General features: G+C 37.0%; 1 protein-coding gene across 11 annotated transcripts in view; it reads left to right on the forward strand.

The window, feature by feature from the left end:
* Positions 1–20,086, forward strand: part of robo2 (roundabout, axon guidance receptor, homolog 2 (Drosophila)) — a 366,772-nt gene that overhangs the window by 304,448 nt on the left and 42,238 nt on the right. For 8 of the 11 annotated variants that reach the window (XM_043259047.1, XM_043259054.1, XM_043259051.1 and 5 more), the window contains 9 exons: positions 4,346–4,482; positions 6,176–6,187; positions 8,793–8,917; positions 10,013–10,184; positions 15,805–16,010; positions 17,239–17,320; positions 18,378–18,543; positions 18,733–18,899; positions 19,461–19,582. In XM_043259047.1, the coding sequence (XP_043114982.1) occupies positions 4,346–4,482; positions 6,176–6,187; positions 8,793–8,917; positions 10,013–10,184; positions 15,805–16,010; positions 17,239–17,320; positions 18,378–18,543; positions 18,733–18,899; positions 19,461–19,582 (1,189 nt within the window). The remainder of the gene's footprint in view (positions 1–4,345; positions 4,483–6,175; positions 6,188–8,792; positions 8,918–10,012; positions 10,185–15,804; positions 16,011–17,238; positions 17,321–18,377; positions 18,544–18,732; positions 18,900–19,460; positions 19,583–20,086) is intronic. The other 3 variants (XM_043259048.1, XM_043259052.1, XM_043259056.1) reach the window with 1 other exon arrangement.

Raw genomic sequence — 20,086 nt, forward strand, 5'->3', positions numbered from 1 at the left:
AAAAAAAGATTTATTCATGGACCAGATACATTGTGTCAAAAGCAATAAATCTGGGATCCAGTTCATAAAAAACACAAGATAAGATGGGAACTGATCATAGGACTGAGAAAGGATATCATATTACTCTTTTTAATATTTACTACTTTTACTTTTTTTTTACTTAAAAAAAGTACTATGGTGTTTTTTTTACATCTAAATTATTAATAGACACTTTTTATTATACGATTTTAGGGTCAGTTTTTTATTTTTTTTTAGATTTTTTTATTATTAATATCCTATTTAGCAGGGAGGCATTAAACCTGAAGGCATTTAAAATATTTATATTTCAAATATATGCTTTACTATTGAACTTTATATTTGTCAATCCTGAAAATAATAATAATAATAAAAAAGATTTTTTCCAGAAAAACTATTTTCTGAGTACCAAATAATTATATTATGATGATAATTCTCTATGTATTTGTTATTTGAATTGTTTTGTCACATTTATTTATTTATTTTTTTGCAAATCCCTTGTAAATACAAAGATTTAAGATCTAAAACAAAGCAGCAAATCAGCATATTATCAAATATTATGCTTTTGCTGTATTTTTGACTAAATGCTTTGCATTTTACTTAAAGCCATAGTACTTTTTGTAGATGAAAATGTAGAGTCAAATATTCATATAAATATTCTGCAGCAAGAGTCAAACACGTGTGCGTCCTCAGTCAGCAGATAAGGATGTGAGCAGCGTTTGTGTATTCTGAGTGCTATCATGCCATGTTTGTTTGTCCGTGTCTGTGATATGGCACGGGTCACCAGGCCACATGCTCTCACAAGCACGCAGACAAAATAAACCTTCCCGTCTGTTTACTTTTCCCACATTCTCCATATCTGCACAGACTTCAAAATAGTCCCGTTCAGCAGTTCCCGAAAAGCCACTTTTTATTGTTGTTTTCATAGTTTTGCACTACAAATCATGTCAGGATATCTACTGTGGTTGAATTCGTATCCGTGTGTTTTTCGATCACAGCTGAAATTAAAACCATTGTGAAAAGCATTAGCATTACTTGAAATATAGTAAAATAGCTGAAATACAATAAATTATAAAAAGAAAAAAAATCCAACATTTTGCTAACATTTTATTAATTTTTTTTTAACTTAATTTAACTTTGTCTAAATTTATTTTGTTGTGTGTGTATATAAATATTAAAAAAAATATATATATAAATTATATATATAATATTATATATATATATATATATATATATATATATATATATATATATATATATATATATATATATATATATATATATATATGTATTTGTACACAACAAATGTATATTATAAATGCAACAACATTTTAAAACTTTAAAAAATAAAATAAAAATAGAAAATATTTAGGGAAATAATGGCCTCAAGCTATAATATTTTTTCAGTAATACTAAAGTAACACTGGTTTATTTTTAGTCCATTCATCATAATCATTTTCTGCCCTTATAGTGTCCAATTGCTAAACGTAATAAATTCATAAAGATTAAGATATAATTAATTTACCGTGTTCCTTTCATCAGATCGCAAATGTCGTTCCGTGCATTTCCACGAAGACTTCTTTTTGGTTTATTAGTTTTGTAAGAAACAATTAGATTAATCTACATTATTCAGCTGTCAGCTAAAACACACATAGTAATTAATTCAGCGAGTGCTACAATCAGTGTATCTGTCAGGTAATAATTCAACACGCTTCTTCTCTTTTCTTTCCAAGAAGCATATCGAGAAATTAATTAGGTTTTGAGAAAGAAACAATGACAATCTAATAATTAAATAACTCGCAGTCTCGCAGCACGTAATTACCACGAGACCCAGACTAGACAAAACACGTGTCTCATCGTCTTATTTTATTTCCCGTCTCTGAAGCGGCAGATTATTTTAATTTTGACATTCTCAGCCGTCGCCCGTCGTGCAGAGTCACTCGTATTTTCCTCGTCGGCTCTCTCGCTCCTGATTATGCAGACGTCTGACTTCAAAGAGCTCGCGTACGTAGTAGATAACGGCTTAGAAACCAGTTGACCTTCAGGTTAGGCAATCGCGTTGACAAAACGCGTTATAGTCGCGTTAAATAGGTGGGAACCTTTGGAAATAGGGTTTGATTCGACCACCGGATCTTTTTCTTTGTCGCGTGGGGTTCTCTTGCAGAATTTCACGAACTTCTGCTGCTGTCGGGATGCCTGTGCTCTTCATACAGAGATGAGATATGAAGTCATTAGCTCGACAAAGTAACACCAGGCCGTTTGGCGCAGGCTTTCACAGCGACTCCGAGCTCCAAGTACAAATTAACAAGGAAAAGGCGCTCAAAAGCTGTGTCTGCAAATGTTTACACCCCAAATCTGTCAGGAACGCATGCTGCGTAATGCGTGTGCGTGTTTGGAGGCCGATGGAGTGTAGTGTATCCTCAGCGTCGCTCTGTTTCGTGTGTAATCGCATTCCTCTCCTAATAGAGACCAGATCCAGCTCAGAGAGGAAGCGCATACAGTGCGCTACTGTTTCTCATTCAAGCTCGTTTCATGCAATATTTAGTCTTAGTGGTTGAAAATCTGATTTGCATCTGTTTATGTTGTTTCTTTAATCTTTCTGTCTCTCTCTCTCTTGCTGTGTCCAATCACATCAGACTCTGCCTCAGGCTCTGTCAGAAAGACACTTGATACATCGGAGTGTTTAGCTTTCCGTTTTCATTCAAACTGTATCTGCTTTATTTTCCTAAACCCGAAGCTAACCTGCACTTTGTGACCTTACATATTTAATCAAAGTGTGTAATATGTCTCAAAGTGGTATAGTGAAGTGTGACTGTAGCTGAAATGATTGTGGCTATTAATAAATTATTTATTTATTATAATTTTTATACCATTATAAGTGAATATTCACATGATATTTCATGTGATATTTCAACTCAAAATCTAATTTATACATGTATTTTTATAGTCTATAATATATATATATATATATATATATATATATATATATATATATATATATATATATATATATTTATTTATTTATTTATTTATTTATTTATATGAAGAGTTCATTGGCAAAAACAAATAACTTAATAATAATAAGTTTTTTCATAACAAATGACAATAAAGATAACTAACACAAAAAACTATACATTTATATAATAAATAAAACATAAAACATAGTAAAATAACATGATAGATAGATAGATAGATAGATAGATAGATAGATAGATAGATAGATAGATAGATAGATAGATAGATAGATAGATAGATAGATAGATAGATAGATCTATTTTTTCTTTGTATTTGATTGTATATTGTCAAACAACAGTCTGCAGAAGTATAATTCTAGTGTTGCTGGTCCTCATGTCAGGGATCAGCCTGTTTCTGCGCCACATGGCGTGCTCTCTGAGCCCTGCTTCCTGTGGAAGGGCGGATCTGGAGTGACAGACAGCAGACAGAGTGTTGTCTAGCTGTCAGACAAAAACCGCTATGGCACAACACCCTCTCACACTCGCCCACAGATGCGCATACACTCTCCAGAAATCCCAATTACAGCAAAATACTACAAAGAAGACCAACCTGCAAGGCCTGTCAACTTCTCAAGCGCACTTTCACCTCACACGCGCTCACACACAGCTCATCACCTTTGGCTGTCAGTTTCCAGGACATGGTGCTCCTGAAGTACCTAGGCGCTGCCGGAGAGGTGCAGATCAATAAGTCTGGATTCTACATCTCAGATCCCTCTCTGTACAGCCTGACCCGGAATCGGCCTGTATTTCTGATTAGCTCCGAGATACGCCCACTTCTCTCCCTCACACGCGCATCGGACTCCTCATAAATATTGGAAGCATCTGCGGTTCCAGTTGAAAGCCTCCTCTTTCTCTGCAGCGTGTGTGTCATTGTTGAATAATTGATCGTTTTGTGTCGGTAATACAAAAAATGCAGTGTTTCTATAGAGTGCTCTTTCTCTGAATATACCAGGTTTTTCTCATATGGTGTTATAAACACTTTATTGAATACTCATTTGCAAGAGTTTCCCTTTTGATCAGTAAAGTATTTAAAGCACTGCTGCCAAACAATTAATCGTGATTAATAACATACAAAATCAAAGTTTTAGTTTATGTAATGTATGTATGTGAACTCTGTGTGTATATTATGTATAGATAAATTCACAAAAATGCATGTTTATATTTTAGTTTTTTTTACATATTAAATATATGTATCATATAAATATAATTAATTTAATTTAATAAATTTGACCTCTGTGTTTACTGTACTCGCATATGTTTATCGCATAGTCAAAAGTTGTTTCTAATTGCTGCCCTCATCTTCATATGTGTTTCAGGTATGATATTAAATATGATAAAGACGACTATGTGCTGAGGATAAAGAAAGCAGCAGCGAGCGATGAAGGAACCTTCACCTGTGTAGCTGAGAACAGAGTCGGCAAAACGGAGGCGTCCGCCACCCTCACGGTCAGAGGTCAGTTGGGTGCCGAAGTCTACCGCAAAAGTTAAATAACACCGCTTACAACTTTCCAGCCTCACGGGGTGTTTGGTTGCCTTCAGAAATGTGCATTTCATCAAAATGTTTCAAAGCAACTCGTGCAATCAAGCTCAGTCGAATGCTTTTGATTGCATCATTGATTACTAATTAGTGTTTTTGATTACTTAATTATAATTATTGATTGCTGGATTCCTAAGTTTTACCCCCGTTTAAGTGCTTAAAGAGACAAATTGCATTAAAAAAGGACCATTTATATAGAAAAAAAGAGAAAAATGGCTTTGATGATTGAATTCGTTCGTTTTTTCATTTGACGAACAACCATTGCACACGCATAGACCCAGCTATGCATGTATGCCGATCTTACTTATATCATAAGGTTTCCCTTTACTGGAAATCAATAGCAGCGTAATGTGTTTTGGCGTGGCCTCAGTCTAAAAGAGTGAGATAACCTCCTGACGGGTCTCAAATGAACTCCTGAAGTGTAATTTAGGTGGGGGGTGATCTTGCCCTGAGCGCAAATCCTTTTTATTATTTACACCCCCTAGAATGGAGGCCACCAATCCCCCCTCTTCACACACATAAACGCGCTATCTCCTCGGTTGCACTGTGGCACTCCAGCCCAAACCAGCGAAACCATTTCACAGTTTACTGGTGCAGACCGACCTCGAAAAGCCCAGCTCGGATGGGCAAGGTTAATAAAATTTTTCTTTTTTTTTTCTTTTCGCCTTAATCTCCCTCTCTCCCCTTCCACCTCTTCTCCCTTCTCCTCTCACCACATTAAATCAAACCGCCTAGATGCTCTGTGGAGGGCTTTATGTTGGGGGGGTTATGTGGCCTTCGGGAGGGGTCTGGAGCTGCCAATGGGGACAGCCGTCAATTTTCAGCCCTTTTGAAAGCGGGATTTACAAGCGGACAGAGTTCAGCCGTGAAGGGATGTGTGGGGATGCAGAGTGGAGGGGTTTTACACAAGCTAACTTTAAAGAAAGAGAGGAGGGAAGGAAGGAGAGGACAACGCGCGATTGCTCCCATCTTAATGTCAATATGGCATCAGCCTCCTCGACAGCTCCACCAATGCATTAAATATGAACTGCCTTTTTTTGTCAGCTAGTTTCTCTCGGCCATTCTATCTATTTTGCCCACATTCTGTCTTGCTGGTTCAGCTCTTCCTCAGGGAGCTGTGTATATAGACCTCATTATTGCAGGTGAAGCAGATTTCATAGCTTGAACTGTATCCCGGACGAGCCCCCGATTTTAAAGACTTCATGTGAAATAAGATACCCGTCCGTTAAGGAGGAGAGACAGGAGTGCTGATTTTGATATCTCAGCTGTCCAAACGTTCACATAATAAAAATACACATTAAATTTGCCTGCCACCGGGTGGCACTAGTCCAGACGAGCATTTTTATAATGTTTATTTCAAAGTTCCGGTCAACAAAAGTAAAATTTAAGAATATTGCCTCTCCTCCTTGCATCTCCGCTGTGGAATCTGTTTCCACCGGCCAACACTGTACTAAAATGGGAAAGAAAAAAACACATTGCCATTGTTCATTCGGAATTTGGTTTCTTTTGTTCTTAATTCTTTTCACTTTCTTCTTTGTTCGTCCTTTCTGTTTGTGTCTGTCTTTTGTCATTTTTTGTTGTCTTCACTCCACCATTGTTGTGTCTTCAGCTCGCCCCGTCGGTAAGTACCCATCCCAGTCACTCCTCCATACTGCATGTGTGCCTTCTATGCTCCTTCCTTCTCCCCTGCTACACACACACACACACACACAGCGGTCAGTATGCTGACTCAACTCTTCAACTAACTCTGTAGAGGTTCAGTACTTCCTGTTTCCGCTTTACTACATCCCCTTCCTGAACTTGATAGCTCTTAACTAAGGTAACAAAGTAGAGTTTTATCCCATACTAACCTGTGGCTGCACTAACTACTTTAATTATAGGAATATAGGTTGTGATAGTACTGCTACAATAGCTAGTGTGCTAGTTGCCAAAAACGTGTGGCTTCAGCTCAATGAATTTAAAATACGATGCACAGTCATCTGGGCATACATTTGAGTTTAAATACCTTAAAACAATGAGTTCTAGCATTCAGAGAGGGTGTTCGATTAGTCATGTCAGTTTCTGTTTATTTTTTTGTCTTTGTGTGCTTTTCGGAGAGAGCGCGCTTGCTTTTTTCCTGTTGTTCTCATATGTGTTTACTTACAGCTCTCAGAAGTGTGTTTAGTCGTGAACTCTCTCCAGTATGAAGCAGATGTGCTCCGTCATGAATTAAATATGGGAGCCGATCAGCTATTCTGCTCTTACAGGGCCTCGTTCTCCCAGCAGACTCTTCCCAATGAAAAGAGGCCAGCATGTGTGTTATACGCACGCCACACATGCATTAAAGAACGTACCAGGGATGCAATCACAGTTTATTTATGACTAGCTTTGTTCTGCTCTTTAGAATCATCTCTAGAGCACATAGACTTGGGATGTGTATGTACGTGTTTTCCTCCCCTCCGGACCAAAAATGGCTTTAACACTCAACTGCACAATGAAGTTGAGCGTCCAAGTCATTAAACAATCACTTTGAGTGAGTGGCATGGGTAAATGGCCATCTTTTATGCCCGCTCACTCCGGTGCAAAAAAAAGCTCTGGAGTAGAATGAAACCGGGCCAATCTGTGATTTAAAGCCTTTGTGTTATGCCCAAAGTCACAGAAGTGCCCACGCCACCGTGCGCCCAGATTGGGAAGCCTGTAAATCTGCCACCATCTGTAACTTGCCTGAATGTGTCAGCCTTAGTCAAGTACAGCCTCACAAAAAAGGGATCAGCCGCATAAATCACAAACACTTGCAGACTTCTCTTGTCCACAGTTGCCAGCTGCACAGACAGTAGAGGGGCTCATTTAGGGATCAAAAAAGAGGGGGAGAGTGTTTTTCCGTAGTCAGACCTTTTCTTTTGTAGATGGGTGTACCGTGAGTAATGGTTCCCCTGCTAAACGAACTCAACTGTTTGGAGTCCTGCATCGAGATTTATTGTTGTGGCTACAAGTATAAAACTAACACAGCATCTTTTCTTTTTTTTCTTTCCTTTCAGAATGTTCAAATTACGTGCTAGTTGTTGTTTTTGGTCTGAATTTGTGACTTCTTGTGAACCTCATGACTGAAAAGTATCGTTTTTTAACAGTAGCGTATTCTGTGTTTACTTTAGTTCAGTTAAAAATGATTGATTGTAGGGTCGCCGTCCAGAGTTGCTGGCAGAAGCAAATTGTTCTTTTATTTAGGTCAGCTAAAACATTTATTCCTCCATATAAAGACCTTTGCTCCATCCTTGAAACTCCCTAACTGTACGCTCTCCAGTGAGAGGTACCGTCTGCAATAGCATTTTATCTTCTCACAAGCTCCAGCTGCCATTCCTTGCCTTTGAAGACTCTGACAAACCTTTTTTAGACGATTGCTGCCCTAACCTTCTCATTAAGGAGAAAGTAGCATTGACTCCATGTCAAGGGGAAAGTTTGGAACCCTGTTTCTGAATTCTGATGCCATTTTAAGGTCAGGTTAGATGGGGAAAGCAGGGAAGATGGTACTTTTAATTGGTTTATTTGAATGTGCTCTGCAGGAATGTTGGCTGAGTTTCTGTGCCGGGTGAGTTGAGAGGTTAAAAATACTTTGCTAAGTGTGACGCATAAGGCGGGAAAAAAATCTCGTTCTGTGAGAACTTGACCCAAGTTGGCAGTTAGAATAGAGAATGATGTCCTTTAAAGTGCCAACAGCAATTCAGTGTTTGCCAAGCTTGTCCAGCTTGTGATCTCTGCTTGTCTTCGATACAGGAATAGAAACTGTTTTGTGTACCTAGAGTCAATAGATGCGAGCATTTAAACCCACTAACAAAAGAACTGTCCACTCAAGTTCACGGTGTGGCGTCCACACTTAGCTTCTCCTCTCCGTGTGTCCTGACCGGAATGACCCACCCCTCCCTCTGGTGTTGTGACCGCAGCACGGCTGTGCCTGAAAGCTGCCGTCATTCATTCAGTACCGCCATCCGCGGCCCCACCTGGATGAATGGCTTCCTGTGGTTGCTGTCGCTGTCCTTGCTGTTTGTGGTCAAAGCAAACAGATAATCCAAAAGGCCAATTGGTGTCGGAAACGGGCTGATGCATGGAAGCTCTGTCTCAGTGACCCCGGCAGTCAATGCCTGTGGATGCCTGATGTTCCCACTGACTGCCAGTGATCAGCGTTTATGTGTCGGTGTGTGTTTGTGACGAAGGGTATGGTGTAACGTTAACATCTTTGGTTCTTGACTCAGCCGCACCGCAGTTCGTGATCAGGCCTCGGGATCAGATTGTGGCACAGGGACGAACCGCCAGTTTCCCCTGTGAGACCAAAGGAAACCCACAGCCGGCGGTCTTCTGGCAGAAAGAAGGCAGTCAGGTAAGAGCACTTCTGTCTTTGTTTTTCGTTAACGGTGTAGGCTAGTGGTTTGCATACATGCTTAAGGCATTTTCATAATAAAACAGGTAAACAAATCCCTAAGACTTATATTGAAGAGGGGATACAAGGTGTGTTTAGGGATGAATCACATAAACCTTAGTATTAGCAAAGCTGGAAACCACCCAGAACATGTTAGCATTGTAGCACTGCGCTTTAGCATGGTAAGCTAGTCAAAAATTCCTATAAAAGGAAAAATAGCAGAGGATTTGAATCCCAATATTAAATGCAATATAACACATTTTCAGTCCTACCATTCCTTCCTTAAATTTGATATGAAGGTATTTGTTAAAAGGCTAAATTAAAGCAGTTATTGAGTCATTAGCGTTGAGAGAAGCCTCTCAGTCACACTCGAGGATAATGGACCCAACATCTATCATGTGTGAGAGGCTAATTAAAAAAAGAGCGAAAGAAAGAAAGAAAAAAACATCATTTGGAGCATAATTTGGAGCATTAAAGTCATTAGGTGTAATTGAATCCGGCTAATGCCTTTCGGTTTCTGACGGTCAGCTATGAGGACTCAGAAATCAAAAGAGAGAGAGAGAAAATGAAAGAAGAGTGGAGAGATCTCAAGGATATAAAATCTGAGGTAAATGTGAGGGCTCGGTCAATGACGTCCATTAATGAACCCAGCTTGTTATCTGGCGTAATTAGCGTACAGGCTAAACCGGGCGCTGGTGGTGAATTAGCTTCGAATCACCTGGCCTCCTCCCTTTCCAGCAGATTTCATTTCAAATACAACAGCCATGTCAGACAGAGTGAGTAAACAACGCAGCCCAAAGCAATTACTGGAGTCATTTGGACACAATGGATACACACAGTGAGAGAGATACACAGTCAGGGTTAGCATACTGGTTAGCAAAAGCTTTATCTGCGGTGAGCCATTGTGTTGCACAATTTAAAGTCACGCCACAGTAATTGCTTTCAGAATTTTAATAGCTGATAATACAGATAATAATTTACCCCCTCTAAAGCAAATTTTCCCTGGAAATGCTCTTTACACTGTTCTTGTTTGTTCACTTTTCTTTGTTTGTGTAGAACCTCCTGTTTCCAAATCAGCCTCAGCAGCCCAACAGTCGTTTCTCGGTGTCGCCCAGTGGAGATCTGACCATCACGGCCGTCCAGCGGGCAGACGCGGGATACTATATCTGCCAGGCCTTGACAGTGGCGGGCAGCATCCTGGCCAAAGCTCAGCTTGAGGTCACAGACGGTAAGCACTGGGGTGGATCGGACCACAACAGGGCTTTGGGAATGTGGATGGATTTTTACCTAGCTTTTGTTTCATTCTGTTTCTTTGTTTTTGGATTCAGAGCTTATATATATATATATATATATATATATATATATATATATATATATTTATATTTATATTTATATTTATATATATATATATAAAAAAGCTCTGAATCCAAAAACAGAAATAATATATATATATATATATATATATATATATATATATATATATATATATATATATATATATATATATATATATATATATATATAATTTATTTATTTTTATTATGATTATTTTTAATAAAGCAAATCAGTTTCTTCTAAAATATTATCTTGCATATGTATATATATATATATATATATATATATATATATATATATATATATATATATATATGACCCTTAACCACAAAAAAAAAGCAAAACCCACACAGGTGCTGTACGTTTGTAGCAATAGCCAGTAATAAATTGTACATTTTTATTTAATGCCAAAAATAATTTGTATCTTAAGATACAAGATAATTTGTGAATTTCCTACCATAAATTTATCAAAACTTCATTTGGATTTTTATTTTCCATTCTCAGATTCCAGATTCCAGTAGTGATATTGTCCTATTCTAACAAACCATACATTAATTAAAAGCTTATTTATTCAGCTTTCAGATATTGTATAAATCCACTTTTGAAAAAAAATGACCCTATTATTATTGGTTTTGTAATGGTTCAGGGTCACATATATAGAGACAATACCAGTATCAATTATAATGATTATAAATAAAAATAATTATACATAATCCTTAGAATAAAATGTTATTTTAGATTTTTAAATTAGCTGATTTTAAGCCTTCATTTTCAATACTTCGCCCCCTATAACTCGCTGTCGTTCTCTTTTCACCACTCTTTCATTTTCCCTCATTCATATGTCAGCCTACACTTTTCACACCCGACACAAACGAAGGCCTCAATATCCCCATACAAAAGTGCGCTGGCAGAAAGATAAATGTCATATGAAAAGCACTTGTGTTGCCGCTGGATCCACATTAAGAGCTGAATTGGAATGTGGCCTTGAGCTCTCCCGCTCTGCATTGATTCTGCCTCGCTATGTGAAGTGAATAGCAAGCTTGACGACCCTGAATTCTGCTCGCGTTTGAATATTACAGGAGCACGTCTCAGTGAACTTCTCTTGACAGGAGGAAAACTTCATTTCAGCTCGAGAAGGGAGTGAAAACAGCCGTCCTTGAAAACTTCAGATACTGATGATTGCTTTGGCAACAAAGAGTGTTTTGGGTTGTGTAAGAGAGATTTTTTGAAAAGGAAAAAGTAGCAAGAAGTCAGTTTGTATGAACTTTTCAACTACATCTTCAGTCTAAGAGTAAAATGCGATTCTTTTAAAAGGTGACGGCTGTTACGCGTGACTGCGAAGCATATAAATTAAGAGATCTCGTCTTAGAAACCGCATACGACCTAGGCTGCCGTAAACGGCTTTTTCTCAGAAAGCAGTATGTGTGCGAGATGTTGTGGAGGATGACAGCAAAGAGGGATGACGGGAACGAAAGAGGAAGAGGGTCACGGCAACACCTGCGCCGGAGGAAGAGTTTGATTTACTGGCTGTTGAGGTGGCAGAGAGAGCCGGACAGGTTCAAGGAGAGATTTGATGAAAAATGGCTGCTGCCAGACGGCACCAAGGCCTTCACGCTGTCCGAAACCGTCCCATCAGAGGAGCAGCACTCCATCATGTCACGCCAACGCACACTTCATATGACTTAGTCTTATTACATTCACACACAAACCATAACGCCTAATCCTAGCAGACACTGCAAAAGAAGAAAAGTCACCGCATTTTTGCTTATATATATATATATTAATATGTAAGTCAGATTTACTTTCAGAAAGGTTTTGCATTGATTTAGTTAATTAGTAGTTTAGTTGTCAAATATTAATATGGTTTTAATATATGTTCTAGATATATACATCTGTAAAGACAAATTAACTTTCTAAAAAAATATATATATATATATTGTATGTATTACATAATAAACATTTTAAAATAATAAGTGTACTATATAGTAAACTATTTTTATATCAAATAAAAAAATTCAAACTTATTTACATGATTAAATTTATTAATTTATGTAAAATTTATAAAAAAATTAAATATCATTTTATGTGGAAATATAAAATAAAATTAAATACTATATATATATATATATATATATATATATATATATATATATATATATATATATATATATATATATATATATATATATATATATATATATATATATATATATTTTATATATTTACTTATTTATTTATTTACCATAAATTGTAAATAAATAAATTATTTTAGAATCTTTTTATATAATTACAAGACATATGTATTTTTATATTGCAGTTGACTTAAAAATGTAACATAAAAAAATAAGTAAGAAGTGCTGAATAAAAGTAACGTTTTTGTGTTTCAATTTCCCATGAAACCCATAGAAACTTTTGGAAACATCCCTGTGCCAAACATGCCATTTCAGCAGGAATGAGATTGGGTCAATTGGAAACAACTGCAGTCTAGTCAAGTTCAAATGCAACAGTGCAACACTAAAGACTCATTCGGTACAGAGGATGCAGCTTTAATCCAAATACAGCCATTATGCCTCATCAGTCTCTATCTATCCGCACATGCATCTCTGGGGTTTATGTCGGCCTGATGGATGCGCCAGCAAAGCACTCTGGGGTTTAACCTCGGCGCGGAGTAATCCACATTGATGAATTAGGATGGCAACTCTTCATCCCTGAGCCCAAATGAGGCATTCCGATGGAGATTTGGACAATATAAATACCATCCTTTATTCGGAGCGAGACAAATAGTAACGTAGACGAGAATGGAAGAACACTGCATCTGAAGCTGTATTTAAGGGTTAGAGGTGCAGTCTGTAATTAGCACCCGCCGGCTTTTTGCTCATTAATTCACACCTGCTAATTAATGTGTCCTCAGAGGGGCAGGGGACAGGACACGGCTGTGATTATTGTATTATTATTAGTCAGAGAAATACTTGCTTGATGCTTCTCAAGGGCTATTTGATGCCCGTTTGCACGTCAGTTGTTGCTGCTTTTATAGCTGAATCATATTCGTTTCATAAATGATCCGAATCGATCGACACAACTTCAGCCTCTTTCAATTTTGCCACTTTTAATGCTTTTATACCTGAATTAAACTGAACTGCATGAACACTGAATTGATCTGAACTAAATAATGTCTGAACTTATAATAAACTTATAATAAACCTAATAATAAACTGAACTTTTCACCAAACATATAATAATATATTTCTATACTTTAAATAATATTCCTTTTCTTTCGTTTAATTGTTTGTGTTTATTTTGAGGTTTTCAGATTTTAATAACACAAAATAAATAAATAATAATAATAATAATAATAATAATACACACAGCACATTGAAACTATCCATCTATTAATTTTTTTATCATTTATTAATTTATCCATTTATTAGTTTGCCTGTGCTTTATTTTGAGGTTTTCAGGTTTTAATAATAATAAATGCAGAACAAAAATAATATGCATTTATTCGTTCATTCATTCCACATGATTTAATAAAGCCTTCTGTTGCCAATAACAATAATTTTACTTAAAGCTGTGCCGTAATTATATCGCTCCGTAAAATTTGCAGAGATTTCCCCCTACTGTAAGCAGTAAAAAAAAAGTGTCTACAAAATGAGATGGAAATCTTTTCGTGAACACCCATCATTATAAACACAGCAAAGTAAAAAAGCGAAAAAACCAGCGCGCTCTAAGATGGTAGGTTCGTGTTTGGAGAAGCAGTTTATGAGGAGATGTTCTCTTAACCAGCATGACTTATTTAAGGCGTCAACACTACCTCTGATAGTCGGATATATAGTAATGCATGAAATTTTACTGCTTCTTAAGTGAAGGATCTCAGGCACTAACTGGAAGCTCCAAAACCACCTCCCTGCCACATCAGTGAGCTCGAAACCGAGACTCAGCGTTTCTCCCAGTTTTCCCAGAATGCTTGGGGGGTAGACGCTGCCCTGTGGTGCGACCACAAAATGTGCATATAACCCCGATACGTCCAGGAATAAGCCAATCGTGGCTTCATCCTGCTTCCTGTGCCACACGGGACACGGCCGCGATCTTAATGTTTCCAGACACTTTTAATGACGAACATGTTCGCTGTCCCGCGCTAAAGCAACAAATGATGTAAGGAGGCCCGTTCCCGTCATGATGTCATGATCTGTGGAGAATATATTAGTTTAGATGGACAAGCATGCTAATTGCTAGCAATCTTCAACATTTCCATTTCGGTAGGAGCCAAGGCGTAGTTATTAGCGCATGGGCTCCAGACACTGAGTCACTGCACTCACGCAGGAAATGTCTCAGTTCTGGCCTGTGTTGTGTTCCGGACACTTTCTCACTCTGTCTTCCTAATTATTTCCTGTCTCCTCTCTGCTGTCTCTTGCAGCGTTTATATGTCATCCGACTGATTGCGCAATATAACAGAAAAGAGAGGAGTGTTTCAAAGAAGTGTTTGTGGCAGTTGGGTTGGAGCCGAAATAGTTTATTTGCAAAAACAGAAAACTTAATATTAGCATAAATATGTAAGAAAATCATGTTTTTTTTAATCATTTGTTTTATTGTGTTAGTTAGCTGTTTTTATTGCTGTTATTTCTTAACCTAGTCAAAAAAAAAGAAAAAGAAAAAAATGAAAAACATGATTTTATTAGTTACCTGTTTTTGCAAACTAACTTTTCATATATACATGTATATATATATATATATATATATATATATATATATATATATATATATATGTGTGTGTGTGTGTATGTTTTTTTTTGTTGGTTGTTTGTTTGCTTTTTTTGTTTTGATCACGGTCATGAATTTAACTTGCTGTTAACAGTACATTTTTATTTTTTTATTTTTTTTAACACTAAATTTTTGTTAGAATATTTTTGAACATCGGTCACACAAAAATCCTTTAAATATTTAAATACGAATAAAGGTACATTTAAAAAAATATGCTTTCAGATTTTATTAAGTAAATACATAAATTTAATAAAAATAAGTATGTTTTTATTTTATTTGCATATTTTTTGACATGTATAATTCTTATATTTTTCTTGTATTCTTGTATTTTATTTCTTCATATATTTAATGAATTTAATTATTTTAAAATCTGATTAATTTTATTAAACAATTTAATAATATACTTTATTTTTAATGATATCATTCATTCATACATTCTTTCGTTTGTTTGTTTGTCTGTTTGTTTGTTTGTTTGTTTGTTTGCCTATGGCATTGTATGTCTATGCAGTATCTTGAAGGGTTTTAAAAAAAACAGGGGGATCAGCTGTCAAAAAATAAATACATTTAAAAAATTGTAAAAATGTATACATTCTACAATTTTTTTATTTCATTTAATTTGTTTTGTTTTGTTTTTATTTTGTTTTATACAGTACATCAACAGCAAATGTGGTTGCCTCCTTTCTTAGAACAATAAGAACTGCATGTTGGTATAATTCTTCTTCTTTCCCCTCTCTCTCTTTGTCTCTCTTGTTTAGTGTTGACCGATCGTCCTCCCCCCATCATCCGGCAGGGCCCAGCTAACCAGACTCTGGGAGTAGACAGTGTGGCTCTTCTGAGATGCCATGCGTCTGGAGAACCGGTCCCAACCATCAGCTGGCTGAAGGATGGGGTCAGTCTGCTGGGCAAAGACTCCCGCATGTCCCTGCAGGACCTCGGCAGCCTGCAGATCAAGGGTTTGAGGGTGAGCCTAAACACTTTTATTTGTTTAGTTATCTTCTTTCTTTAGTTATCTTCCCTTTTGTATTGAACGTATGATTTTGGGATGCACCCAAATAGAACATTTCATATAAAAAAGCAAGGCAGAAAGGAAACAAACAAATAAATAAATGAATAAATACATATTTTATATAAAAAAATGTATTATAAAAATTTTTGAGATGTATATATATATATATATATATATATATATATATATATATATATATATATATATATATATATATATATATCTCTACATTTTTATTAATTATTGAATTTACTTTTTACAATTTTAACAAATTGGGCATAGATAAAGAGAAGCCTGTTTTTTGAATGTTATCAACTTTCAAAATCAACCAAATTGGACCAGTTTTTATATTAGCCATCACTGATATAGCCACTAATATATCCCTAATATGAATGCCCAGATGTGTATCTGTTATCGTGTGCGTTTGTGTGACTAGCAGCTGTCAGAAACGTCTTCATCTAAGTGTGATGTATAAGCTTAGCAGAATTCAATCAGATATCGGTAAGACATAACAGAGACGGGCAGGGGGAATCATATTGCATTACGGGGATGAATGGGAAATATTGATTTTGGTAAATTGTTTGATACTATCACTTAGGGATACTACAGCTCTCCCAAGAATCATTTACGGAAGCCTGGACGGGCTCCAGCTGCACACACATTAGCACACGTGCACACAAACAAACACACATTTAGGGCCATATTGAATTTAAAGTCCCCAAGCCCTCCCCGTCAGCTCGGGATGGAATAGCCATTATGCCTGACAGTGCTGCTCACCTCTGACATTTTATCTAATAAATGGAGGCGAAGCTCCTTGATGAAAGGCAACAAACAACGGGAAGAACGTCCCAGAAAGGTAGAGAGGGGGGAACATGTGCCAGCTGTCAACGGTCCAGAGGGTTTCAGCGACTACCCCTTTAAATGAATTAGCCTAATTCTTGTTGCGGTTATTGGGTGGGTTTGTAAATTTGGCAGCAAGGATAAAAGCTGGCTGAAGGGTGCGGAAAATAGAATATATCTACCATATTAGTGTCAGCGCTTTAGCCGAACTGGACGTGCCCGAGGTTATATCTCTCGGATCGAAAGCTTGGACTTGCCATGAGTCGAATTGATTAGCCGTTTAGTGAATTCACAGTGCTTGAAGATATAAAGATCAATGCATGTTTTTCTTTCTGTTTTTCAGCTCTCTGATTCTGGTATCTATACTTGTGTGGCAGCGAGTTCTAGTGGAGAAACGTCTTGGAGTGCTTTCTTGGAAGTCAAAGGTACTCATGTGCAACTTCACAAAAGACATTTCTTAAAAATAAAGGTTTCAAAAGAGGTTTTTTGTAGGAATGCCATAAATCTATTCTGAGTTCCGCCAAGACCTTTTTAAGTGAACAGTTTTTTAAAGAAGCTTTTTCTTTCCTATCTGGTCTCATGGCATGAACGTACCTTGGTGCTCTTTTTTAGAGAGACACGAAATAAGTGCCAATAAGTATATATCAGTGCAGTTTCCAAAAGAAATGAACACTACAGGCAGTTTTCATTAATAAAGCATGAAGAATATTGTGTTAATGAAAACCAATGATTTTGAATGTTGGCATCACACATATCCAGCTTCATATCTATGGGTTTTCATACACAGTAGGTTTGTTTTGAAGCTCAGGGAGTACAGAGATATACTTGAGAGGAGAGGAGCTCTGTTTTGAATCCTGTGTAACTAAGAACAGATCACAGTCTGTATAAAAGGAAGCTGAAATGGCACGGATGCATCAACAAATGCGTTTTTATTTGAGTTTTGCTTTTTTTTTTGGTTGGATTTGGTATAGCGCATATTTCCAACATGATAGAGCATTACATTTTAGTGACAGTCCACTCATATTTTAATTCTGAATCGCCGCAGTACATACCTATATCAACATATTAAAATGTTCCAGGGTTTATATACTGAAGTGAGACCAGGTTGTTGTTTTTTTTTTAATGTGAAGAATATTTTTATAATCTGAAGAACCTTCAACAATTTTAAAACATTTTTGCTTCCATGGATCTTCAGAGAGACATGGATGCCAATAAAGGAACCTTCGCGTTCAAAAGTTCCAAAATTGAAAATGGTGTTTTTGTAGCAATGCCAGTGAAGAACCATTTTGTAATCCCCCAAGAAATTTTTAGTGAACAGTTTATAATAAACCTTCCGAAGAAACATTGAAGAACCTTGTGTGCAATGAGAATGTGGTAAAGATTTTAATGAACCTTTATTTTTAAGATTGTATGTGATTTTTGTGTAACGTTGTTCTTCCAGAAACAATTTTACAACTTCTCAATGGTCTTTCCTCTCTTTAGAGTCTGGAAGTCTTGTTGTAGTTAAAGACCGAGATGAGAATGAGCTCCCAGGTCCTCCTTCCAAACCTCAGGTCACCGACGTCACTAAAAACAGCGTGTCTTTGTCCTGGCAGCCTGGCCTTCCTGGAGCATCACCCATTTCATCATATGTTATTGAGGCTTTCAGGTATGACTTTTGTAGTAATTTTGTTTATTTTTACACCAATGAGGATTTAAGATAAAGTCCAGTCTGTTAAGTACATTGAACATTCAGTTGACAAAACATTGAAAGAGACCTACTACCTCAAGCTGATACAATATTTTAAATGGACTGTCATTGTATATTAAGTCTGACATCACTCTCCTTTGCATGCAGCCAATCGGTGAGCAACAGCTGGCAGACTGTGGCCGATCATGTCAAGACCACCCAGTACACTATCAAGGGTCTTCGCCCCAACACCATCTACCTGTTCATGGTGCGAGCAGTTAATGTCCAAGGCCTAAGCGACCCAAGCCCGATGTCCGAACCCGTCCGTACTCAAGGTATTTGAGAGAGATTAGAATTACTCTAGCAGTAATTGTGTATTGAGTTTTCTTTTATAAGAAACTCATATGAATGATGCCCTCGTCAACGACTTCCAATTAAATCCTAGCTGATGCTTACAGAGAACGACATCTAGTCTAGATACCACATGGTCTAATGGTACTATACGCTCATTAGCTCCAGAGACGGAGTATAACATAGAACAAACATCATCTACTTTTGGAGTGTATAATTGAGTTAGTGACCTGGCTGGTACCTTAATGATCATTACGAGGAGAAAAAAAGGACTAACTTTGACTGGAAAAAGATTCGATTAAGGTTCCACATAGTCCTCTGTATGTTCATTAGGGGTGACTGATTCTGAGACCTTGGGCGGATGTAACCTCGCAGGTTGGGTTGAAGCTCTGCTGTCTGCAGCTGGAGCCAGTGAAAATGACTCCTCATTGCTCTTTTAGGGGATTAAATTGTATTTAAGGGATTATGTTGTACCAGACAGTAATTTAGCATTGTCGGTGCACTATAAGAGGTAATGGCATTGGCCTCTGTCTCTCTCTTCACAGATATAAGTCCTCCGGCTCAGGGAGTGGATCACAGACACGTGCAGAAGGAGTTGGGTGAGGTTATTGTGCGGTTGCACAACCCTGTGGTCCTCAGCCCCACCACCATACAAGTTACATGGACGGTAAGGAGCTCTGGGATTGAATCTCTAAGATTAGACAGACGTTTTGACATATGAACATAACTTGCTGTTGGACAGAAGTTATTGTTCATGTACCATGACTGGACTGAGGTTATAGCATGTGACCTGTGATTGGACCAAGGTTCACCCAGATAGGAAAGTCTTGTTGCCATTTATTCAACCTTAACTTAATATAAAGTAACATAAAGTAAAATAAATAAATGATTTATATATTTTTTATTTATTTATTTTGATTAATCTGACAGAATAATGTTATTTGCTGCAGATTATATGGTGTGCATCTTATAACAAAATAAAGTCACTGATTTGTTTTAGGATCAGTCAGTGTGAGTTTCTTACAGCTTAAACAGGTCAGATTTACATTTAGTCTAGGACTAGGCTTAAGCCTTGTCTGTGAAACAAGCGCATCAAGTTAAAAGTCAGCTCTGTTACCCGTCTTGGTTGTTGTTTCTGTTTCCCACTGCAGTCTTCCAGCATTCATATAAA

The sequence above is a fragment of the Puntigrus tetrazona genome, chromosome 15 (assembly GCF_018831695.1).
Source record: "Puntigrus tetrazona isolate hp1 chromosome 15, ASM1883169v1, whole genome shotgun sequence".
NCBI lineage: Eukaryota > Metazoa > Chordata > Actinopteri > Cypriniformes > Cyprinidae > Puntigrus > Puntigrus tetrazona.